At 40.0% G+C, this 25845-nt stretch overlaps 3 protein-coding genes across 6 annotated transcripts; 1 reads left to right on the top strand and 2 right to left on the bottom strand.

The window, feature by feature from the left end:
* Positions 1-4150: 4150 nt before the first annotated feature.
* si:ch211-140b10.6 (protein POLR1D) lies at positions 4151-6145 on the bottom strand. Its single transcript, XM_028434719.1, has 3 exons — positions 6006-6145; positions 5578-5652; positions 4151-4985 (listed from the first exon to the last, which is right to left on the bottom strand). The coding sequence occupies exons 1-3, from the start codon at positions 6029-6031 to the stop codon at positions 4667-4669; spliced, it is 420 nt and encodes a 139-aa protein (XP_028290520.1). The 5' UTR covers positions 6032-6145; the 3' UTR covers positions 4151-4666.
* A 1265-nt stretch (positions 6146-7410) lies between these two features.
* On the top strand, positions 7411-19780 carry lnx2a (ligand of numb-protein X 2a). Of its 4 annotated transcripts, none has more exons than XM_028434717.1 (12): positions 7411-7561; positions 7892-7994; positions 9443-10002; positions 13484-13725; positions 13815-13952; positions 14889-15088; positions 15808-16224; positions 16307-16480; positions 16689-16866; positions 16955-17180; positions 17247-17405; positions 19083-19780. In XM_028434717.1, the coding sequence occupies exons 3-12, from the start codon at positions 9599-9601 to the stop codon at positions 19216-19218; spliced, it is 2274 nt and encodes a 757-aa protein (XP_028290518.1). In that variant the 5' UTR covers positions 7411-7561; positions 7892-7994; positions 9443-9598; the 3' UTR covers positions 19219-19780. The 4 variants fall into 4 exon arrangements, with proteins under 4 accessions (XP_028290518.1, XP_028290516.1, XP_028290517.1 ...); XM_028434715.1 differs by having other exon boundaries at positions 7892-8106; positions 9191-10002; XM_028434716.1 differs by lacking the exon at positions 7892-7994.
* A 2045-nt stretch (positions 19781-21825) lies between these two features.
* Positions 21826-23695, bottom strand: gtf3ab (general transcription factor IIIA, b). Its single transcript, XM_028435107.1, has 9 exons — positions 23582-23695; positions 23409-23503; positions 23204-23300; positions 22785-22876; positions 22647-22720; positions 22494-22574; positions 22202-22437; positions 21982-22035; positions 21826-21912 (listed from the first exon to the last, which is right to left on the bottom strand). Exons 1-9 carry the CDS (start codon positions 23693-23695, stop codon positions 21826-21828), a joined length of 930 nt encoding a protein of 309 aa, XP_028290908.1.
* Positions 23696-25845: the final 2150 nt, after the last annotated feature.

Below are 25845 nucleotides of genomic sequence, written 5' to 3'. Positions count from 1 at the left end.
AGAATTCAACACATGATAGTGTAAAAAATAGTGGAAGTACTATACATTTTTTATTGCAAAAATGACTTCCGTTTCTTTGCAATTTTCCATAAAACATAATTTTCTCATAATTATGACTTTCCATAGTGAGATTAGATTTTTTTAGTCAATCTAACATAAACATGTCAATAAATGTGAATGTATTAAATCACCTGTCAAGATGTGGCACATGTTTCTCCTGTTGGACCTGAACAATAAAATGATGAACTATATGATTTCTTTGCTTAAATCAATCGCTGTGGGGGTAAACAGAGGTAAAAAAAAAAAAAAAAGGCAACTAGTTGTCGTGGAAACCCTAAAGGAAACTCTCCCCTTCACAGCCCTTTTTTCACCTTTCTGCACTTTTCTAACGTTTAAAATGTCCCATTAAACTTTTGTAGATGCGTCATTTAACAGCACTCTGCCCCCTACCTCCCCACGGAGCCCGTGTCCACTGTAAACACAGAGAAACCGCCGGGCTCTGTGTTTGCAGGCCATTAGCTCGGTGTGCCCCATTAAACCTGCACAGTCCTCCTCGTGGTGAACCAATTAGGCTGGAGTGAGCGCGTGAACTCAATTAACAGCAGTAACCGTGACGTGTAGCGCTATAAGCCACGTGCTCACCTGCTCCATAAAGAAACAGTCTAAATGGCACAATATTACGGACTTTCCAGAAAGTAAACTATAAAGGAAACAATGTGGGAAATGTAGCTATTAAAAGTAGTCAAATGAGGCTTGAATCCCATCATAATTAAAAATAAACAAAAACCGCTCTTTCTTTAAAGCTTCCCACTAAACATCCGACGTCCACGCACATCCGATCACATTCATAATGCGTCGGTCGGTTTTGAACCACATCTGCACGTCTATATGACGTCCAAAATCGGTCGGCATCTGAACGTCATGACCACAACCTCATCTGGACCTTGATATGACGTTCAATGTTTGGAGTGATTTCACTTCACATATGAAGATTAGACAGCCTTGCAATTCCACACTCAGTCACAAACACATGCATGTGCTTCTGTTTATTAAAAATCATTATTCGGTATTATCCACAGTCACTAAGTATATATCCAGGTGTACTTCATTAACATTATATGCTTTACGATCTTTTTAAGAAATAATTAATGTCGAGCTCCCATTGAGCAAGTCAACGTTGAAACAACGTTGAGAAGACGTCTTTTCGGACGTCGTCGGGTCAGGTTAATTTAACAAACCCACGCAACAAGAATGTCTAAATTGCATATAAACGTTACAATACCCCCAAAATTAATGGTATTGTACGCTCTTACAGTGCAAAACAGTTGTTAAAATGTATTTTAATGCTGTATTTTGTCATAGTGTATCAATTTGGTAAACATTTCAAATAACTGACAATGTACCTTTGAAAAATGATGTGGATAGAAAAGATTAATATCTGGCTTTATTCGACGGTGCCACCTTTCTTATCCGTCTTTTTGGGACGTCTAGAATATGTCCAGACATAAAAACTTTCATTCTGAATCCGCCAAAGACGTCTTCTCAACTTCAGGCCATCACATCATTTCAACGTTGTTCTGCTCCGTGGGTTATTGGTTCAAATATTGACACTGATAATTGTTGGCCAAATGTGTCATATTCGGCCCGTCATATAATTCCAGATATTTGTAAATTAATTTTTTTCTTTTGGATTATTCTGGTCCAGCCCACCAAAAATCCAACTACCAAACATGCAAAATGGCCCAATTGTATCTTTAAAGTTTTACTCCCCAACTACATTATGTAACTATAAACATACAGGGCTGCAGTTTGTTACCAACAGCTTATAATGTCTTGAATTTGATCATGGTTCACTATGGCAATTTTTGTTATTTTAAGAGTAAAATATTACAAAAAGGTTACAAATAAATGCCAACAATTTAGTTCATCATAGCTCACTGAGTTATTTATACCAATACAGCTGTTAAAAAATGTCAAATTTTGATGACAGCAATATACTTGCTACTTTTGCTTGTATCTTGTAACTGAATATTATTTTCCTTGACAGGCTTGTGTGGTTTGTTTGTTTGTTGATATCTTTAATTATCTCTGTTAGCGCGCTCTTGTGACAGAGGAGGAGATTACAGCGCCAGACCAATCACAATCACAGAGGAAATGTGGAGCAATTTACGTCACAATTGGGGAATCATTCTTTAAAAATATGAAGAAATAAAATCTATAATTCAGACCAAAAACAACACTGTTGCTGCAGTAAGCAAAGGAAGGAAGAAATGCAGGAATTGATGAGTGTTAATACTTAAATTAGTGAGATTATAAACTGCTGTGTTCATACAGCTCAGCCTAAATCATGAAGTGGAATACATTTGTATTATCTTACAGGACTGAGGCTCTTTGCATCACCCCAGAACACATGAATGATTGAATGAATGAATTGATTTATGGGTCTTAAAGCACCCGATGCACGCAGGCTTTATCAGTCAGTCGACTTATTTAACTTCATCAGTCCATCAGATAAAAATCTCGATATTTCCAATAGGATATCATAGGTAAATGAAAGGATTGCGTCGATGCCGAAATATTCTCTCTCCTATCAGATCCACACAGACGTGTCCACACAATGATCCTCCTTTTATCGGGCAGGTCGTTTACTAAGAGAACTGATTGGTCAGGAGGCGGGACTTTAATACTCGCTCAGATCCTAGCCAGAAAAAAACCTGGTCCCGACCAGGTTAGGTGTTCAGCCTAAGTAACCATGATGATTTAGCCCCGTAAGACGTTAGCCAGCTTCGTAGGACAGCACACACTGATTACATGCCAGAAGTTAGCGAGATAACAGGAAATCTAGTTTCGAAGCTAGATAATTATATCCTGGATTAATCTCCGTTAGCGGGCTTCACCTAACCAAACATTCCCTGTCAGAGAGAAGCAGTCTTACTAAGGTCGATAACAACTCTCCCATAAAAGGGGTGGAGACTGCAGTTTCTGACCAATCATTACAATGGAGAACCTGGCAGAGCGACCGTCTTTACAACAGCTTATCATCTTAAACTAAACAAGATCTTCTAACAATGAGCATGTTGTTTTCTGAGAGAACTGATTGGTCTGGAGGTGGGGCTTTAGTACTCGCAAAGATCCTAGCCAGAACAAAACATCGCGCCGACCAGGTTAGTCGTTTGGCCTAAGTTACCATGGTGATTAAATTCCGGAAGTTAGCGAGATAAGGGGTATACTAGCTTCGTAGCATACCCCCTAAGTGTTCTCCAGGGCCTTGTTCTTGGCCCTTATATGTTTAATTAATTGTTAATGTTAGCTAAAATATGGCTGCAAGTTACCATGGCTCAAATATAAAACTGATCTTTAATGTATAATTAATATATTTAAAATTTAAAAATTGTCTTTAATATGGTTGTTTGATGCCCTTTCCTGAATGTGAGATTTAACTATCTATGTTCTTACTAACTCAATGAGCACAGGGCTTTCACCTTGATACTGTGTATAAATAGACTTTGTTTACACCGAGTCCTTAAAAGCAATTATGGCACTTTCCATGTATCTTAATGGGGCACTCAGCAATGCAATAAAGTTCAAATAAAGCCATTCTATGTAAAACACCGCCCACATTGAGGCCTAATGGTGTTTATATTTGATCACTGTTTCAAAAAGGAAGGAAACAGTTAAACTGAGTGAGTGGAGAGGATACAGTGTGATTTATGAAGCATGATACCTGTTGAACGCATTTCAGACAACTTTCCAGACATAAAAACATGCCCTCAGCAATAAGCTGTGATGCTATATGTTGCCAGTCCAAAAGTGTCCAATAGTTCCTTTAAAGTAGTGGTTCCTAAACTCTTTCTGCTACACCCTGCTTTGGAAAATGGAAAACTCTCTGGGCACCCATTGTGGCAAAACTTTAAAAATTCAATTACATTTAAAAATGGGTTAAAAAAGTGTGAACTTTTTTAGGACTATTCTTCTTCAGGTCTCGTAAAATTTGCAATCACATATTTTAGAACAGTAATAAAGTTCTTTTAAGTGCAAAGAAAAAAACTTTTTCTATTTTTAGTTTAAGCACAGTCTTGTATTTTATCACCAATTATATTACATGCAAACTCTTTTCCAGAGTCACTTATTGACCACAGACACAGAAAACTTCAGGGAAAAATATTTTCTTCTATTTTGACAAACAGATTATTAATGTACACATGTCAAAACGTTGTGACAAGTTGAGGGTGGGGGGTGGCGGTGGGGGGGATTTCACTGAAGACATTTATACACAATCATAAAAATCCATAAATAAAACTTCACCTACTCACTTTTGATTTTTCACATACAGTTGCCCTATTTTAACTGCCAACTAATATATTTTTAGGTAAAACATGTGTTATCAATCCCCTCTGAGAGTTTAAAAGGAAAATTATTCAAGTTAGGTAAAAACTTTTAGTTGTACAGTCCATCTGTAATTCTATGCTCCACAGAAAACAACTTATTTCCTCCTGATTTTTAAACATTCACTAACACACAAACACTCGTGAAGCGGTTTCTGGTGTTTAAACGTTCAAAACACAGCAAACCCCTTCAAAAACAAACTAATTTACAGAAATGTTTACAACTACGACTGTCTGACCCCTCCCAGTCTTCTGCGGAATATTCCCAGAGGAGGATCCGATTATCTGTTTCTGTCTTTGTCTTTCTTCTTTCCATCTGTGTGTCTCCTGTGTCTGTCCTCTGTGTGTCTGTGACTGTGTCTCCTGTCTTTATCCAGATGTTTCTCTCTTGGTTTATCCCTGTGATTATCTTTGTGGTCTGATTGAACTCTGGGAGGGGTTCTGCTCCGGTCCCGTCCTCTGTCCGGGGACCGGCTTTGGTGACGCCCTCTAGAGGTGGGGTGCCCGTCCCGGGGCTCGGAGCTGTGCCGCTGGAGGCCGGTTGATCGCAGGGTGTTGAGGAGGAAGCGCTTATTGGTGCTGCGCAGAGGACACTTTAGCCTAAGAGAGAGCATGGTGTTACCTGTATGACTGAGATTAGACACGTCGCACTTACAGGCAGGGTAGGTAATTTTCGAAAGCTAGCATGATTTTTAATGTAGCATTAACAGTGTTTATTTGGATGTTAAATATTGAAAACGGAACTTTAATATTCAAGGATTCAATTCATATTTTAATAGAAAATATATAATACATGTGGTATCTGGCCACTTAGTTTCAATATTTACAGTGATAAATGTGCAACTTATCTTTTATTTTATTTTATTTCATTGGTATTATATCATGGGGCCTCTCAAAGACAAGAAGATACATTTATACTATCAAAACACAGAGCTTTCCAGTAAATTTTACATGAAGATTAGGGCAACTGTAGCAAAAATGTCAGAATGAGAACACAACACTGATATAAAAAGTGTTTTTCAGTGGCTCTGATCATTCTAAAGAAAAGTAGTTATATCATCTATTCATGTATGAATCTCATCAAAAAACACAATCCTTTCATATTTTCCTTTAAATGCTGATTTCCTGTAGTAACAGGATCACTGTGTGATGAACCAGTGGTATAATGTAAACATCCACACGTGCTGCTCACCATCCAGCAGGCCCCATGGTCTCCGCTCTGAGCCGGGCTCGGTCAGTCTCCTTGAGCAGCTCCTCCACTGCACGCCTGCGTTAAAAAACACAGGGTAAAAAAACACAGCAGTCAATCATGAGGACGAGGCACTGCGGACAAACCAAGGGGAGGATAATTTAATGAAGTGATACAGAAAGAGAGTGAATCATTAGGCGGCAGTGTCCCGGTTTGACCCGAGCTGCTGAGTCAGCTCTGCCAGAGGAACAGAGGCACTGAATTATCCCCACTTTAACCCGCAGAACACAGACACACGGTGACGAGAAATGATCTTTAAAAGCTAAGAGTTGCTGTGTGCACACCGTTGGTCTAACACGTTCCTCCCACTACACTCGTCTCCGACCTCGTGGGCTGCTCTCAACCGTCACAATATGAAAACACATACGTACTTTTCCAGTTCGTCGTCTTCCGCCATCCTGTCACACTCTTAGAAAGTTAAATCAACGTGAAACGTGAATGACAGAAATTCAATCTGTATCAATTATAATCTCTATTTACCTCTAGTGAGGTCCTTCAGCAGAGGACCCTATGCTGTGTGGTGCCCTAAACTATGCCTGATAATTCCCAACACCCAACAGGTGCCATGTTTTTTTTTAAAAAATGACATTATTCGTATAATATAATGCAATGTAATATTTTACTACATTATACGTATAGGACAATATTTCCACCTGATGTAATATCTCGGAGGAAATTGTATCAATTACTGACAGCATGCAGGTATGGAGGACCAAACCTGATAAAACAAATAATAATAATCAATTAATAAAAGTAAAAAATAAAATAAAATAATTTATATTTGTATTTGTATTTTCTTTTTTATTTCCACTTTTATTTATCAATCTATATTTAATTTTTGAACCTTTTTGTTGCATTTATTTATTCAATAATGTATTTGTATTTTAACTTTTGTATTTTTCCCCACTTGTACTTATTTATTTGTATTTAATTTTCAATTTTCCTTTTTTCACATTTATTAATTTATTTAATTCTAATTTTGACAAGTTTGGTCCACCTTATGCATGTAAATTTCTGAAGTGTTTGGTACACAAAAGAATGAGGAGACACTTCCAATGTGACTGTGATAACAATAATGATTTCAAAAAACACATTGGTTCAGTGAAAACATGTATATTACAAATAAATTAAACTAGATCTAAGCCCATGACTAAATTTACCTAATGACCATGGAATTTTTGGGATGAAAAAGTACATAAATAAAGGTGTCTCAATACAACTTTTCAGTACAATACCATAATTACATCCTTGAGTAAAAATCAATAACTATATAATTCCAATACAATATCAGCACAAATCATACATACTTGAATCACTGATTTTGTAGTGGGCACTGTTAGAAAAGGCCTAAAAGGCTCAAGTGATCCCATTTATTATGGGTACCATAAACTTTAACCTTAAACATAAGAATATTTTACATTTGAATACAAAAATCTAAATAAATAAATTATAAGACTGAAAAAAATTATTATAACTCCAATAAAATATTAAAAATGATGCATTGAGTTGCTGTAGTGGACTGCTTGTATTGAAGTGCTTATATCTAAGATTTTGGATGGCGGCCGAAATAATACGGTACTTTTTTTTATGATAATATTGGACAGATATCCGATATCAATATCGTTATTATCAATATCGGCGTAGTAAGTTGGGTTTTTGCTTTGTTTTGTTTTTTTCTGAGCAGGCGATTTAGAAGTCACCTCTGAATCCAGTGTGTGATTGACATCGCTAAAGACCGCCCTCCTTACTTGACAGACAGCAGTGGGCGGGGTCAGGTGGCCAAAGGCACGGGGGCGTTTCGGTGCGGGGTTTTGCGGAGCTCTACGTTGCGGTAAATGTATGATTGAGGTCCCCGCCGTCCCTACCCGTGGTGGCCGCTGTTCGGGGCCGGAGTGCTGGGCGGGAGCGGAGGCATTTCCCGGAGCAGGTAAAACCACATCTGTATCCACATCTGCATGATGGGTGTCAACGTGCGGCTGGACGTGCATTCACACAACGCCGCTATGCACGAGATATATGAACGCAGACAGATGGTAGTGGTGGTTTTTTTTAAAGGCTTTAGTGCAAACAAACAGTGCTTTCCAATGATGTCACTGCAGCTGGTGCATTGCCACCGTAAAATAATGTAATAAATGATTGCAGATTGCGTCTGTTATCGTTTTCATCAATGCTCGTCTTGCCGTGTAAAATTAGCTATTTTCAGCCCAGATTTTGTAAGGCTAACAGCCATTCTAATGAGTTTTATTCTATTTTTCAGATAAAGACAGACAAGATGAGATTGATTGAAAATGTGGGCTAAACCAGGACACGAGTCTGTAGATCTGAGGCTGTGACAGCAGCTCCTCATCTTCTCTGCAAATGTAATTTGTGCACAAAGCAGCGTAGATGTGACCAGTCATCTCTGGGGAATAGAGAACAATGGGGACAAGACAGTGTATGTAGGCTTTGGACACATACATGCTTTGTTTAAAGGTGCCATTATTATTATTATTATTATTATTATTATTAGTGTTGCATGTGTTTGTCTGTTGCAGCTTTGTTTGCAATGAAATAGATTTATTTGAGCCATTGTCATCAGAAAGCAGAAGACATTAAAAAAAAAAAGCATGTATGTGCATGCTGCTTGCTTTTCTGGGTGGACCAATGTTTGTGTGTGTGTGTAGATGTATGTATGTGTGTGTGTGTGTGTGTGTGTGTGTGTGTGTGTGTGTGTGTGTGTGTGTGTGTGTGTAATGATGTATGTGTGAGACGTGGTGATGTCACAGCTTTGTTATAGAAACAGAGACGCCTTGTGTCTTCATGATTAATTCATGTCCAGCTGCGGGATGGGGACACAAGCAACCAGTCACACACGCGCACACACACACACACACACACACACACACACACAAGTAGTGTGCACTTAAAGGATGCTGAAATAAGTAAACACAAGAAGTAGAAGTGATGATGAGGAGTTTCATCATCATCATCATCATCATCATCTGTCTGAGAAGCGTGTAATGGGGAGGGGCCGAGCATCTTGCTGAGGGAAGTGCATGTGTTGTTGTTGTGTGGCTTCTGCATCCTTCTCTGAATGTCAAACCCACTGAATAGAGCAGGATGCAGGTCGTCATGGAGACAGGAGCAGACCCTCTGCTGGAACAGAGGCAGGTAGTCACTGGGGCTTGGCCGGCCCCCCTTTGGAGCATGGACGCACAGCCTTTGCTGTCTGTGTGGCAGTTGATGGGAGGTGGAGGAGGGGGGTCTCACTGTGTAATTGTGAAACACTGTATCGGTCCATGCTTTAGCATCTCTGCTCATCCTCCACAGCCTCTGAGTGCTTCTGTTGCACATCCCTGAACCAAAAATATCCCACGTTTTAAGGAAGTTCTTCCATTTTCTCGATGTTTTTGTTTGTTTTCCACCCACTTTTGTGCTTTAATGGCTTTTCCAGCTCCATCTCCTGCCTTACATTTCCATTTTTTTGTCACGTGCTACTTATTTCTTTGTCTTGACTCCACTTTTCTGCTGCTTCCCCAATCCTCTGATCTGTGTCCTCTCTTTGCCTCAATCCCAGATAAATCCCTCTCGGTGGAATTGGAAGATTGGAGCAGGCGAAAGCAAAAGAGAGATTATACTCCCAGATTAGTGGACAGGAGCAGCAATACATAATCTCACTGATACACATGCACAAACTCAGCGGCGCTCGTGCAAAACGCACACGTGCACAAAGCATTTGCCGCACGAATAAAAGCACAAGCACATAATCAGACGCTTGTTTTTTGCAAAGCCGCTGTTTAACCTTCTCATTCTGACCTTTGACCTGCAGGGTGATGTGCCATCAGCCGCTGGGGGAGCGTTTGTGCTCTCCGTAACTACTTCAGACTCTGAAGCTCATGGGATAGGAGTGTCTGCGCCCCTTCCCCACCCTGTTGCCCCCCTGGAGTCACTTGTGCCAAAGCTGAGTTGCATTGGAGGAAAAGAGATGGGCAGCCCGGGCTGCGAGGTGAGCCTGTCCGTACCAGGGGAGCCACCACTGGAGGCTCTGTGTCCAGAGTGTGGCCAGATCCACCGCAGCCGGGAGAACCATCTTTACAACTACAGACTGGAAGTGGACGACGACCTGGTGTGCCACATCTGCCTGCAGCCGCTGGTGCAGCCCTTGGACACCCCGTGTGGGCACACTTTCTGTGCGCGCTGCCTGAGGAGTTTCCTGCAGGACAGGGATTTCTGCCCCTTGGACAGGACGCGGCTGCAGCTGCAGGCCTGTCGCAGGTCCAACATCTTGGTCCACAAGCTCCTGGACAAGTTGTCTGTATCGTGTCCCTTGGCTCCTGTGTGCTCCCTCAGCATGCCACGATGTGACCTGGAGGCACACCTCAAACACAGGTAAAAACCAGCATGGAAACCTCTATAGCTCAGGGGCCACTTTCATGTAAATCACGTGTCAAACTCAATGCCTGGGGGCCAAATCCAGCCCTTTGGAGCATCAGATTCGGCCCGCTTGAGAAAGTAGAAATACAAAAATTCAATTAAAATTCACAATATTTGCAGAGCTCAGTTTTCCGGCAAACCAGGGCACATTAATGCTGAATTTGCTCTTTTCCACCTAAAGTCTGTGAGTTTATCTCCCCTGATTTAAATAAACAGCTAATTTTTCTATTAGTCATTTCATTTTATTTTCTTTACCTAAAGAGTTCCTTACTTTTTTTACAGTGCTTTGAAAATTTTGGCCCTCGATCAAATGCAGTTGACAAAACTTAGAAATGTTGAGTTGTTTGTTTCTTTTTAAACAATGTAATATTCATTTGGTAATTCTTACTCTGATCTTCCTGTAGCCTGGAGTGAATGCTCTGACAGTCCATAATCTTTGAATTCCATAAATGAATAAATAAATAATAATAACAATAATACAAGGATGCTATTAATTTTTACAGGTAGCACCAGAGGTGTAAAGAGTACTGATATATAATACTGTTAAATAAAGTACTGTTACTTCATTGAAATTATGCTCAAGTACAAGTAATTCATAAATAAAAAACTCAAGTACAAGTAAAAATAGCTCAATTAAATAGAAAGTCAAAGTTACTACCGGTAGTTACGTCCACCTTCCCATGTTTATTTTTTGGGTATAAATCTTGCCATGGTTTGCTTGCATACAGTAAAAATGTATAAACAAGAGACATCATTTATTTTCCACAAAGCCCTCTGTATAAAATAAAAGGTTTGTCAAAATGTACAATTCTTTTTTTTTAATAAAATAAAACCAATAAATTCAAATTCTCAGGCTCTAAGCATACAGTAGCTAAATGTATGAACTCTAGAACAGCGCCATGCCAAATGTGCCATGTGGGTAACAATATTATAAACCCCAGAATGTGGCTGGGCTTTGATCAAAAATGTCACGACTAAGAACATGTGGATTATGTTCAATATGTGAAACAGAAATACAAAAATAAATCACAAAATATACTAATTTACTTAGAAACGGTTGGGTGTAGAAACATAATGAATTACTTTTCGTCTTTTAAAATGTAGTTATGCACAAGTAAAATTATTGATTTAGAAATATACGATAAAAAAACACATGTAGGCGACCCATAAAAGCAACTCAATTACAGTAACTTGAGTACTTAATCCGTTGCTTTCACATGTGTGTAGCACAGTGCTAATGTAGATGTGGAGTTACTCACTTAATGACTATCTGTATCTGTCAGAATTCCCTATTAAGCTTGACCTTGAAGTCTTGATCATTTCCATCCTCGATCTTTGGCGTTTGGCCCGTTTGGACCAGGTGCTGTGAGACCCTGTGGGGATTATTGGGCTTGGAGTCATGTGACGGGGGATTAGTGGTTCCCTACCGCAGTCATGGGCTGCTTCACCAAGAGCTTCATGTTCTCATTTGGCAAACATGCTGAGCAACTTCAACACCAGGGATCTTTTCAACCACTTCTTTTGTGAGACAGCCAAGGGCAACCCTGGCTTGTGGTGAGTGGAACTTGGTCGGATGCATGTGAGGTCGGCGTGAATCAGGACGGATAAATGTCCTCTAGTTATCCTTCAGCCTGCTCTCTGCTTTCTTTCTTTTTTTTTACCCCCCTCTCCTCGCTCTGTCTCGCTCCCTTCACTCGTTTCTGTTGCCAGGAAAATGCCAGATGGCGTGTTGTGTGGTTCATCTATTTCTCAGCCTTGCCATTTGGAATCCAGGTTAGAGTATTGTTGCTCAGTGCAGCCTGTTTGAATCCTACTAATGAGAAAGTGGATGATCGATTCAGAGGTTTGGTTAGAAATTCAGATCAATGTAATGTAGTCACAAACCGTAGCGTACCCTATAAGGCAGGGGCTGCCATCGAGAAAACAGTTCTACCCATTGGTGTTTTGATGCTGAGTTATTTACTGCTTCCCTACTGATGGTCTTACACCTTAGGTAAGTGGAGGAGATTTACCTTAACAGGCTCACGCTAACAGGATACCGCTAACAATCTGTTAAAAGCCTTTGTGACTCAGCTGTTTTTACAGGAGACCCTTTCGTTCCATCATCGCCTTTGAAGTAACAACGTTCAGGCTTTGGACGACGTCTAAAAATGGTGAAAAATCAAAGAAGAGAGACAATGCGAGTGTTCGAAATCTGTGTTGGCAAAGTGTAAAAACATCCCAAAATAGGCTTTGAATAAAAATGCCTGCATTTGATTTCGACTTTGGCGTCTAAAACCTTCTAGTATAACCGCTTCTCGTTCACATCGCAGAGACATTGCTTGGCCAAGCGTGCTCACAGGGCAGAGAGGGTGTAAGACACATCAAACGAGCGCTAACGTGACATTCTTTGGTCAAGATTAGACCTCGATCCCACGTGGGTCGCAGACTTAGTTTTAGGATAAAAACGAGAGCCAGGACTGTCACAGCGCGACTTTGTCAAGAAACAGTAAATGTTGTCCCCAAGCAAAGCTCACAAAAGAACAACGGAGTAGAATCCACTGGGCTGTAGCTGTTTAGTCGTTGAACTAATGACATTGATATTGACGGTGGTAAATCTCTGAGATTGTAGAAGATAAATACCCAGTTTAATTCTGGAGTTTGGACAAGAAAAGACCTACTATTTAAATATTTCAATCACCTTATATTTGCCACTCAGAATAAATACATCTTTCAAATAGAAGCAAGATCTCATCCTACCCTTGATCCAGCCTATTTTAGTCATTTCTAAAACAGAAAAGCTATTTATAAATGTTCCCATAACTGTCTTAAAGCGTTTGTGTGATGGTGTATTGTAATGTAATGTAGTGTTGTTTTCAGTTCCTGTAGGGTTGCTGTTCTGCAGGTTCTTCTAAAATTTAGCAGACTTGACTTTAATGAGTATGTTTGGCAGAACGTCCAGTGCGTTGAAGGGAGGGGTATTGTAACGAACCCACAGAACACCTGTCCTCCACGATTTAAGATGAAAATGATCATTTAATTCGAATACTAATCAGATGCCGAAGTATGATCAGTTACAACGTTTGTGTCAATTGTTCAAACTTCTCTGAAATGTCAAAGCTTCAAGAGAAAAAATCCTTCTGCTTTTTTTTTTTTTTATTTTATGGACATTATTGTGCTACGATTGAAAGACTTTGCCAGAGAATTGTTGGAGTTTTGGCTTTACAACAAAATACATAATATGAGTTGATGAATTTGGTGTAAAATGGTTTCATCAGACTTTTTTTGCTGCACTTGTTTCATCTTGGTGACAAAATCACATAATACTTGTGTTTGCCTTCAATTTCCTCATTATTTAACATGAATGGAGGTTTTCAGAGGATAAATGTATTATTGTGCTTGTATGTGACCTCAAAATACTGTTACTAATATATAGATTTCCTTTGTTTGGTTAAAGGTGTCCTGGGACCAGATGCCAGCAGACAAGCATTGAAGGCCCTCGGTGTGACAGTGGAGATGAGCGTGTGATGGCGACCAGCCCTCCCAGGACGCCTAGTTCCCAATCCCCACAGACAACCCTGAGGGACCCCACGCCCTCGCCGCCTTCAGCACCCGACAACGCCAGCTGCACCGGGCCCGTGTGGACAGACGATGCCGGCCTGGATAACCCTGCCTTTGAGGAGAGCAATGAAGAAGACAGTGAGTCATCTGGATTTGTCCCATGGGAAGAGATTTGAATAGAAAATATAACCTGCACGTCTGTATTTTGTCTTGTACTCTGTACTTAGGTGTGGTGGGGTTGGAGTGTGTGGTTCCAAGGGTGAAGCGGCCTCTCAGTAATCCTTGCATCCATCTCCTTCGCTCTGTTAGCTCCACCTCGTCTGGCTGGGACTGCCCTGAATCCCCACCTCTGTCTGCTGAGGAGGGTAACGACTGCTCAGCTTTTCTTAAAACAAAATCTTTATGAGCGATAACTCAGCATTTGTTGAGTGACAGCAAGTTTTGATTGAATATTTGTCCCTAAACTTGTCAGCAGAAGTTTACAAATTTTAAATTTCAGTCAACGAAACAGTCAGTGACTTCTTTTTAAACACATTTGTGGAGAATTTGCTTCAAAAACATATGGACATTATTCACAAGCCGTGTCCCAATGCAACTTTTTTCACTTCAGATCCGATAACAATATTGCAATGTTGAGTATTGTTTGATACTGATATTGATCTGATACAATATCAGTATGCATCATACATACTTTTATATTTACTTTGTAGCGTGGAATGTTAGAAAAGGCTTGATCAAGTGATTTTACTCAAATGAAGAACAATAATCAAACCATTTATTTTTAACCAATGGGTTAAATCAAATCTAACCTTAAACAATGGAATAAAATACCTTAAAAAAATCACTAGAAGACCCTGAAAAAAAATCCTCAATAAATCCAATAAAAAATGTAATATATTGTAGGTTTTAGATGCAGACCAATATATTCCAATACTCATTTTTTGCTGATATCGGATCGATATCAGATATCAACATCAACATAAGATCAGGACTTCTTCTTTTATTACCATGGGTTTTTTTCCTGCTAGCAGAAGAGATCCATTAAACCTTATGTCTAACGACCAGTTAGATCATTTATCATTTATCATTTAATTAAAATCATCACACCCATAATATCAAGTTCAACCTTACCCTAGAATAAAATAAATGTAGTCTTATGGAACCTTTTTGCCTTGTTGTATTTACAGAATAAAATGTCAATCATAGTCACAATGTTTGTTGTACAGCATTTGTTTGCTGCTGTTGATGGAAACTTGACGTAAATCCCACTCTAAGTATAATTTACACTCTGTTTCCTTTAGGCTGTGTGAAGTTGCCCTCCCTCCCCGAAGGAGAGATAACTGCCATCGAGGTCCACCGGGCCAACCCGTACGTGGAGCTGGGGATCAGCGTCGTTGGAGGCAACGAGACCCCCCTGATCAACATCGTGATCCAGGAAGTTTACAGGGATGGAGTGATCGCACGGGATGGGAGGCTGCTGGCAGGGGATCAGATCCTACAGGTGAGGGAGGGATTTCCTCACAAATGCATTCCTAATGTTGCCCTCTCCTTTACAGATTTGAGACATTTTCTTCTTATACAGTATTTACATCATTTCAGTCAGTATTTATGTTTTCTGCTGTTGCATTGTGGTAATTTGACATCTTTGCTTTAATTATCTGAGTGGGATTTAGAGATTAACATTGACAGTAATTGACTTTTCTCCTAAAAAAAAAAGCCATTGATCCACTCTTACTTATTAGGAGTTCAAAGCTGAAACTCAATGTTCTGAGTTTTTTTTTTTTTTGGTAACTTCAAAGATGCAGAAAGAGAATAATTATTAACGTATTTGTTTAGTGGGCAAAGTTTTGTTTTGGTTGGCTTGTGTGAGCACGTAACTTAATAAAGGAATGAATGTGTGTTTTTTTTGGTTTTTTTTTACTGTTTGTGTATGAATTCACACAAAAATAAGGCATTTTAAATGAAGAGGAAAGATTAATTTGGCTTCTAATGTTAATGAAGTAAAGTTAAATCACACATTCATCTATTATCTATTGATAGTACTGTTTTTTCAGGGTTTTTTTGTATATATAATTCATGTTCAGATACATATTTAACATTAAGTGTAAAAAGCAGTTGGTAGTGCAACTCCATTTACCCTTGAACAAACGTGCACACACGCAACTTTCTGGTAATCCTGTGATTCAGGTTCCATTTGCTTTAAATGTTCTCTTTTTTAAGGTGAACAACGTGGACATCAGCAACGTCCCTCACAGCTTTGCACGCTCCACCCTCGCCCGCCCCTGCACCACCCTGCAGCTGACCGTGCTGCGAGAGCGTCGCTGTGCTTCTCGAGCCCCTCCATCCTCTTCCTCCTCCTCCACCCCGGCTGTGCCGCACGCCCCCTGCTCCACCCCTGAAGGGACCCCGTCCAGCCCGGCCTCACTGAGAATCACCCTTCACAAGAGGGACTCAGCAGAGCAGCTCGGCATCAAACTGGTACGGCGGACAGACGAGTCCGGAGTATTTGTTCTAGATCTTCTGGACGGAGGCCTGGCAGCTAAAGATGGCAGACTACGGAGTAATGACCGTGTGTTGGCGGTCAACGACCAGGACCTTTGCCATGGGACCCCAGAACAGGCTGCTCAGATCATACAGGTGTGAAAACACGTACCAAAGACAAAAAACAAAGAGGCTTTTTTTTTTTCTTCCTTCATTTTTTCATGCTTCCACCTTCCAGGCCAGTGGAGACCGAGTCCAACTGCTCGTTAGCCGCCCAAACAAACCGACTCCGCCCCCTCCGCCAAAATCTAGCTCCACCAGAGACCTTTACTGCCTTGACCACTTCCTGCCAAACTACAGCGCGACCCCGAGTCCTGTCCCCGTGCACCTGTCACGCACCAGCACCCACAGAGTGAGGAGATGGGTTTCATACATGCTAATGCTAATACTTGTGTGTATATCTGTGTCTCAATGCATTCATACTAATAAATGTGAGGCAATTTAATAGCTCAACACAAAGTATGGCAAAATGTTCATTGTGTATCGCTCAGAATTTGCAGAGCTGATGTTTTCATAGCAGTAATTTAAGGTTTATGTTTCTCTTCTTCTGCGGATTTCAGGACCTTTCCCAGTGTATTACCTGTAAAGACAAACATATAACTGTGAAGAAAGAGCCCCATGAGTCTCTGGGTATGACTGTGGCAGGAGGGCGGGGCAGTAAGAGTGGCGAGCTGCCGATCTTTGTGACAAGCGTACAGCCACATGGATGCTTGTCCAACGACGGGCGAATCAAACGAGGTTGAAACCCATTTTGAAATGTCGCAAACTGGACCTAAAGTCTACATTCATCATCCCATTCACTGCATCTTCTCTCTCCGTCCCTCAGGTGACGTGCTTCTGAGCATCAACGGGCAGGATCTGACGTATTTGAGCCACGGCGAGGCGGTGGGTACGTTGAAGGCGAGCGCCGCTTCGCCCTCGGTGCAGCTGCGTGTGCTGGAGGTCAGCATGCTGGAGGAACAAGCACACGATGAGCTGCTGTCTCACACACACGACAGTGACTTTGATGCCAACTGGTCCCCATCGTGGGTGATGTGGCTGGGTCTGCCCAGGTGAGCAGGATGGAAAGAACAAAGACTGGGGTGTTATGAACTGAACTTTCAATCTTCTGCCTTCAGCTACCTGCACAGCAGTCATGAGATCGTGCTGCAGAGGAGCCATCCTGGCAGCTGGGGCTTCAGCATCGTGGGGGGGTTCGAAGAGAGCCACGGAAACCAGGCCTTCTTCATCAAGACCATCGTCCTTGGCACGCCCGCGTACTATGACGGGCGCCTCAAGTGAGTGAACTGCATGGGAGTGCATTGCCATGAATCTATCGATACGATTCATGATTTGCATGTCACAATACAATATGATATATCCCAATAAAAACTAAACAATACAATGTTCATCACGATATATCACAATATCAATAACTACAAATTTTGACCTTTACAAGTACAAAATAGTATGAAATACAATTTATTTCATTTTCTTTTAAACTTGCAAGGACAAGTAAATGGTACCTAACTGTAATTCAAGTACCAATATCAAAAACAAGTGGTTCGTTTATCAAACTGTCAAATTACAATTTTCAAAAAAGTTTAACTTTTGCCACAACAGATTCTGATAAGTGAAAGTAATAGTAACCACATACATCTATTTATAAAAGTGCCTAGTATGTTTTATGAAATGCATTGAGGAGTGAGGTCGTTTAATAAGGTCTGATGTGGTTCATTGACACCGAGTGACGTGGCGTTTACGTGCTATGCGTATGTTCGCTCAATTAAATGGTGTTTTTGTTTTAAGACATGATTTGGAAATTTTTTTGGATCGATAAGATAATCACGTAGTGAACAACCATTTTTGTTGTTATTTTTATATATAGCATACTGTATGTTATGCTGTTTAATGTTTCATTTATTTACTTCCATAAGGCAGATGGCAACTTTTAAAACACTTAACTCCGTCTGAATTTTTTTATTAATGAAAGACATTAAAAGTATTTGTTATTCAGTAAAACCTGTCTGGACCTTTAATCTTAAACAGTGATAAGAAAATTCAAGCACCTTTGTACATTCCTAACAACACTAAAGTCCATGTTGTTTGTATTCCTGACAGTACAAAATCAAACTGTAAGCCAATGCAACACAGTAGAGTAGTTGTGTAACTAAATATTTGATCATTTTTAAAACAATATTAATAGTTTAGTCGCAGAGAAATCCTAGATACACGTTGTAGGAGGATAATTCAACTTTTAAAGACGCAATTTATGAAGAAATTGCTCATTTTAATGCTTTAGAGCAGGGGTGTCAAACTAATTTTGTTCAAGGGCCACATACGACCCAGTTTGACCTCAAATGGGCCAGACCAAGAAAAATAAATGTTTTAGTGAAGGAAAAATCACAAATTCAAACAAAATCCTGAATGTTAACTAATTGGCCAAAATTCATTGACATTGCAACTAATTTTATGGAAATTTGCCAGAATTCTGTACAATAATTTGCGAGAATTTTCCAGGTTTTTTGAAAATAATTGTCATTTAATATTACTTTAAATATTGTAGTACTGCAACCTCCATCATATTTCATCTGCAATTTATATGATAATTTGCAAAAAGTCCTGTTTTTGCTGTATTTTTTAGTTTGAACAAAATCTTCCTGTGGGCCAAACTAGATGCTGTGGCGGGCCTGACTTGGCCCCCGGGCCTTGAGTTTGACATGTGCTGTAGGGGTTACATTTACAGATTTTTTTTAAGTAAAAGCTGAGGTCTCCAACTAATTGTATTTCTCTGACACTCTAATCCAGATTATTCCAACCATCAGAGGGCTTTTCAGTAAAGAACTCGGAAAACTGATTACATAGCAATGCTTAGAATGTACAAAAAATCATTAAATGCATTAGTTTTAATGGTCTGGAATATGTTGCACAAAGGTTTCCAAGTGCATTTCACTCTTCATCTTCTCTTCCTTTAGGTGTGGGGATATGATTGTTGCAGTCAACGGCCTGTCGACCACAGGAATGAGCCACTCAGCGTTGGTTCCCATGCTGAAGGAGCAGCGCAGCCGTGTGGCACTGACTGTGGTCTCCTGGCCTGGCAGCCTGTTATAGCCAGCCTGAAACCACCCTAATGTTCTATATTAGAGGGAACGACCTTGGCCAAAGTGAACAGATACACACCATCGTACATCACTCCATACTGGGCTTAATCCAGGACCAAATGCATTGAGAGCTGTAGTGGAGCCAGCAGGACTGAGCCCGTCCTGAGCAGGTGGAAGCTGATCCACGTCACTCGACAGACTGCACTCACACACACACACACACACACACACACACTGCTGTGTTCATATGGTCATGTCGCCCTGCAACTGTTAGCAGGCTCTCTGTGCTGTATTCACCTCACCAGGCAGCGGCAGAAACCCGGGCTGTATTCAGGTGGATGCATTGTGGTGCAAGTAGGGGAGAAAATGTGAGAATGAGCGCTAGTCACTTTAAAGGGAATGTTGCGCCGTATTCCAGCTGAATAAGCCTCAGGCCTTATTAGAAACCTGCCGCACCCTGGAGGCTGCTCACCATGGCAACCAGCTGGGCCATCAACTGGACTTTTATACGTGTGTGAATGTGTGTTGTTTGTTTAATAAACACTTCCTGTGAGGATCACTGCTTCAGCGTACCACTATTTTTATTTTTTATTTTTTTTAAATATAGTTTTGGACAGTGTGAGGCATCTTTAATACTCTCAATTTGGTCAATCTGCCATCATATAAGATTAAAATCATCTATCTGGTAAAATGTTTGATTAAACACTTTTTTTCGACACCTTTCTTTTTACAATACTTTTTGGTAACACTTTACTTTAAGTTTTATGCGTAAGGCTGACATTACACTGTCATTAGCATGAATAAGGTGTCATTAAGGCCATCAAGTGTCGTTAGCAAAATTAGGACACCTTTGGAGCTATGTTGGCCTTTTTTAGGTTAGCTGGAAGGATCTAGAGGGGTTAGGGTAACAAAAGACCCTTAATGACAGCCTTCATGACACCTTATTAATGCTAATGACAGGTGTCATGGTACGACCCCCTTATGGATAAAACTGCAAGTAAAGCGTTACCTACTTGTTCAGTCATTTTTTTTAATTTGAGTTTACATGCAACACAAACTAAATGGACTTTATATAAAAATTAGGGGTGGGGTAAAAAACAGCTGATAGGCCAACAGTAATGACACATTGAGGAAGAGAAACACCTTTGGAACAAACCCGTAACCACTTCAGGTTCAGTTTCATTATGACTGGTCCGCTGTTCAACCATGAAGATGATTAATACCATTATAAATGCTCCACAATACAGTCACCATGGAGTACGTCAGTAATGAGCTTCAGATTAACTCCATGTGCTACTCCATTATCTAATGACACTGAATTATTTCTCACATCGTAATTCTAATAACCAGAAAAAATGTTGCATGATGGGATGGACCTCAGCTTTGATATTTTTACTATAATCCAAACGTAGTGGAAAAGGCAAGTTCTATCACTCACATTTACCGTTTTTTAGGCCAGACTCAAAACACTACTCATTTTGTTCTTGTGTACACTAGTTAAAATCACTACTCCTGTTTTTCGGGAACGGATCGGGCTGAAATTTGGTAGGTATAATTCATGGATGTGTACGCATCAACGCTCGGAGTCTGATTTTTGATTTGGGGTCCACCCCACATTTCTGTTAATTTCCAAATTTATGACAACATAGTTGTGTGACATATCGTTTCAAAGGTAATTTAATGTAGATTACGAATATTACTCCCCTTTTTTCAGCAATTTCTATTAAAGTCCTTTTGTTTATTTGTGAGTCAAATATTGTGACAATTAGTGGTACCGAATCATTGACCTATACCAATATATAAATGGGCCCCATTTTTCAAATGACTACGTTAATGCTCATTGAATCAAGCTGTAATTTGACATGGACGTTCTATGAGCGGATGTCAAGAGCCTCTCAGGGACCTTTCTGAAAGGGAGCGATGGAGGCCCACCCACTTTTCCGGTATTTTCTTAATTTATCGGAACATAGACGTGTGGTATATTGTTTCAAAGGCAATTCATAGATTACAATTTTACACTGCACAATTCAATTTGTTTCACTCGGTGGAACCAAGTCAACTACTTAATTCTCGGGAATGTGGTACGTGCTTTCTGGTGCGTAGACGTTCTGCGGACCTCACCGTAGTTCACCTAAACAAGTTTGACAAACTTTTTTGCGAATCACCATCTTCAGGTTTTAATCTTTTGGCTACATCTCTGTAGTGCAGCTATTGTACAACCTTTCACCCTGGAAAACATTAAATTGATATAATTTTACACCAGAAATTAGTTTGAACACTAATCTTTAAAGGCAGAACTAGTCTGTGAACGACTTTGAATTTCACCATCATGACCTTGATGCAATGTGAACTGTAGGATACTTTTCAGTATATAGGCTATAATGGTGATTCATTAAGTACTGTATACTTCTGTCAGAATTGAAACTACAAAGCAGAAAGACTACAGAGAGCAACATCCGATTAGACTTCAAGCTTCCATTCTAATGGAAGAGATGATGACAAGCCAAAAAGCAGATTTGAGATTGAAAGAAATCGTTTTAATGTGTCCAAAAAGAAACAGAAAAAAAAAATAATCTTGTTTTCTTGGATGTTAAAGCATTAAAGTAGCTTCATGAGTTCACAGCTTTACATTGTGAAGCTTTGCAGCCAGCTTGTTGGTTTCCGCTTGATCTGCTGCACCTGCAGATCTGGACTGCTGCACCTTCTGGAGAAGACAACAATGGTTTAAATCTGTTCAAAACATTTGGTTCTGCTTGGATTTTAAAGTCCAAACCTTCAGCTTTTTCTTTACCGTGTTGTGCACCACTCCATGTCTCCACAGGCTTTCCTAAGTTTAAAAAAAAAAAAAAAAAAAAAAAAACATGCATACAGTCAATTCAGCAATTCTCTGTGCGCATCTATATGAACAACAGCCCCTGGACCCTTTGAGAACATGTTCTAAGCTCTTTGATCCCACATCAGTGAGATGTAGAGAGTTCAGCATGTAGGTTCACCTTCACGGCAAAGCTTTTTCCACAGCCGTCGTAGGCGCAGCTGAAGGCCTTCTTCCCCTCGTGGTCTCCGAGGACGTGACTCTCCAAGTTCAAGCTTCGACTGAACTTCTTCTCACATCCTTCTTTTGGGCAGGAAAACATCCTTCTCGGCTGTCCAGAGTGAACACGCAGCTCGTGCTGGTGTAAGAACCAGGCGTTGCTGAACAGCTTTTGGCACTGTCCACATGGCACCTTGACTGAAGCGCAAACAGTTAATACAGCACAAGGGCGACACACTTTGTTGCATTGATACCTTTATGTTGTTTTCTGTGCTTTAGAATTTCTGTCCATGTCTTTCCCTGAGAGGAACATCCCTCACTCCCACAAGGGTAACCTGTAGACGACAAAAACCTTCAGACTGACACAGCTAAAGGGAAACATGGACTACAGCAACAAACCAACCGACCTTCATGCACCTTCTTATGATGCTTGAGTTTTCCTTGAGATGGAAATGCTTTGGTGCAACCAGTGAAAGAACAGCTACAATGAACCAAGTTTGTGTTAGAGGAAGCCGACTTTGATCAAATCACAAGAAGAAACTCACAGAAAAGCAGGAGGTTCTTCATGCTGCTCACATCTATGAGCCTTAAGTTGGTTCCTTTTATTGAAGTCCTTTCCACAGCCAGGTTTATCACACTGAAAGCACATCAGCCAACAGAACATTTGTTAAGTTGAGGTTTTGTTTATTCAGACAAGGTTTTACAGGACATTTTTTTTTTTTTTTATCTCAACTGCCAGTCTTCGTCAGAGGAGTTCTGCTGATCAGCTTTGGTGGTTCCTCTGACGTGAAAGGTGATCAGCAGAAGTCCTCTGACGAAGACGGAAAAACCTTGTCTGAAAAAACAAACCTCAACTTAACACACGACTCAAAGAGACGACAAACTGAATCTCACTGGAGCTACTGCAATGGAAGATTTATCAGCCTAAGTTTAATAAAACAATGGAAAACAAGGGATGCACGACTTTGTATTGCTTCTCCTGATGCTGATGGACTCGAGCCATGTGGTGCCTCAAACTGGCCTTAGTTTGAAAAGCTTCAGAGCATCCATCAGTCGGACACCTGAGTGAGTGCGAAGGAGATTAATGGTCAAAGTCAATTAAACAGAATGAGAAAAGGTGATTGTGGGTGAATTTTTGGGGATTTAACACAATATTCATGGGAACTTACTTGTGTGGCTTTTCCCCGCTGTGGCTGAGCTCATGTCTGGTCAGTTGGTGGCGAGTGCAAAAGCTTTGGTCGCAGTTCTCACAGGAGAACGGTTTCTATGGTGGAAACATTTATCAGCAAATGTACAGAATAAAGCCTTGATTTGGAATGAAAGCGGTTTTGGAAACTCTTACCAATCCTTCGTGTTTGCACAGGTGAGCATCCAGCTTCCACGATTTATTAAACGAAGCTCTACAATCAAAATAAGAGCATACAAAGGTTTTCTGCCCTGATTCCCTCTCACCCATCGTTTTGTTGTTCTATTTTATTTTATTTTTTCTCAAAAGCAGGACGATCACTAACCTGCACCTGCCTGCTTACCTGAGTCTAATTTATCTAATTAGGATGTACCACTCTGGGGTTAAATAGGGGTGATTTAGTTTAGCTCATTGACTGAATGTGTCTCCCTCTTTCAAAATAAAGCAGGAATTCCTCAGCTAGAAAATATTTAGTAGCTGTGATTCCTGAGCTGTTCAACCAGTATAAACATTCAAGGCTTTTTCCTGCTCTCGCACTGATAAAAGGCTTTAAAACTGTCACCCAGGCTCCCGGCAGCTTTCAGCCCCGTCTGCTGATCTGATGTTTGGTGCACAGGCTCACAGAGGCGACTGTCTGTCTCCAATAGTGACTCGACACTGAATTCATCCGTTAATCCTTATCTTATCACTCCCTTAATAATGTTTTCCGATAGGTGTGATTTATAGCTGCCATCGTGATCCTTTGTAACCTGGGAATATACTGGAATATACTGGACTCCATACTGAGCTGAAACGTGCAGATAATGGAGTATTATCTTGGTAATTATTATTATTATTACGGTAACTAGTGCATTTGCAACATTATGACTTTTTAAGATTAATCGTGGGCACGAAGAATAAAAAAGAATGAATAAAATAAGTTGTTAACAGAATTTGTCATCACAAACACAAGATAGTAACACTCATGTACAGTCTTAAAGAGAATTAATTAATGACAAATATGTATTATTCCTTGGGTTCGTCATCTCTGTAAAAAATGATTTGAATATAAGTTAGAGAGTTTAATATCATGAAACTGTGAACATAATAATTACAACAGAATGTGATTCCTGACTTATTCGACACTCTAAAGCAGATGCGTCAAACTCATTTTAGTTCAGGGGCCAAATACAGACCAGTTTGATCGTGGGCCACAGATTTTAGGCAGGAAAAAAAGGAAATTCAACATCAATGTGCCATGGTTTGCACTTCCACGTATAAAAGATATATAATGATAAACTAAAGTATGTGAGTATATCAGTCCCTGCAGGATCTTCACTTAAATTTCCCTGATTTGGAGAATTTGGAGAAATTTCGAGGAATATTTTGAGGAAAATTTGCCGGATTTTGGAAAAATTTAGAGTTCTTTCAACAATTTCACATGACGGCAGTCATGTGAAAAACTGAGCTCTGCAAATGTTGTGGATTTTAATTATCGTATTTTTCGGATTATAAAAATTGACAGTGCGCCTTATGTATTAACTTAATATGTCAAAATGTTTTAGTACAACTTTGGTAAACTATGAAGCTGCACTGCTTGATGGATTTTTGGCGCTTTAGGGCTACCGTAGTCAGGCGCCTCGTGGAGTGATATGTACCAGTTCTGTGCTTTAACATACTGAACTGAAAAAGTGAGTGTATTGTTCTGTATTTTATGTGTTAAACCTGAACAATGTTGAGAGTTATTGTTAATGAGTTGAATAAAGTTTGACTTATCTCACTATTTTGTTTTGCTTAATGCGTCTTATTAATAATAATAATAATAATAATAATAATAATAATAATAACAACAAACCGGTGCGTCTTATGTATAAAAATAGATCCTGTCAGACCCATTCATTGATAGTGCGCCTTATAGTCTGAAAAATACGGTCTGTATTTGGAGGGGCTGAGAAATCTATAACTGAATGAGTTGGTCATTTATAAATTGTTTCATGTTTTTCCTATCATTTTTTTTTTTTTACTTTCTGGCCGCATTTTATGCTCTAAACTAAAGCAGTGTTTCTCAAATGGGGGCACGTGTACCCCTCGGGGGACGCAACGGCACTACAGAGGGTTTATTTTTATTTTTGTAATTAAAACAACACACAATCCTAAACAACTGTATTCACGTTGTGAAATATAAATACAGTTAAACTAAAATGCAGTAAAAAAAAAAAGTGTCTATTCGTAACCCTCGGTGCTATTGGTACGTTTACTGAAGTACACCTACGTAGCGTCTGGGTTAGGGTTATGTTTAGGGTTAGGTTTAGTTTTAGTCACGTGACCTAAACTGGCCAATGATGTCAAATGTCTTTGGGGTCGCCAGAAATTCTTGATATCAAAATGAGGTCATGATCCAAAAAAGGTTGAGAACCACTGCTCTAAAGGGCGCGACCTTG

Source organism: Gouania willdenowi, chromosome 20 (assembly GCF_900634775.1).
Source record: "Gouania willdenowi chromosome 20, fGouWil2.1, whole genome shotgun sequence".
Taxonomy (NCBI): domain Eukaryota; kingdom Metazoa; phylum Chordata; class Actinopteri; order Blenniiformes; family Gobiesocidae; genus Gouania; species Gouania willdenowi.
Note: the sequence above shows the minus strand (reverse complement) of the source record. Positions and strands in the feature narration are given on the sequence as shown.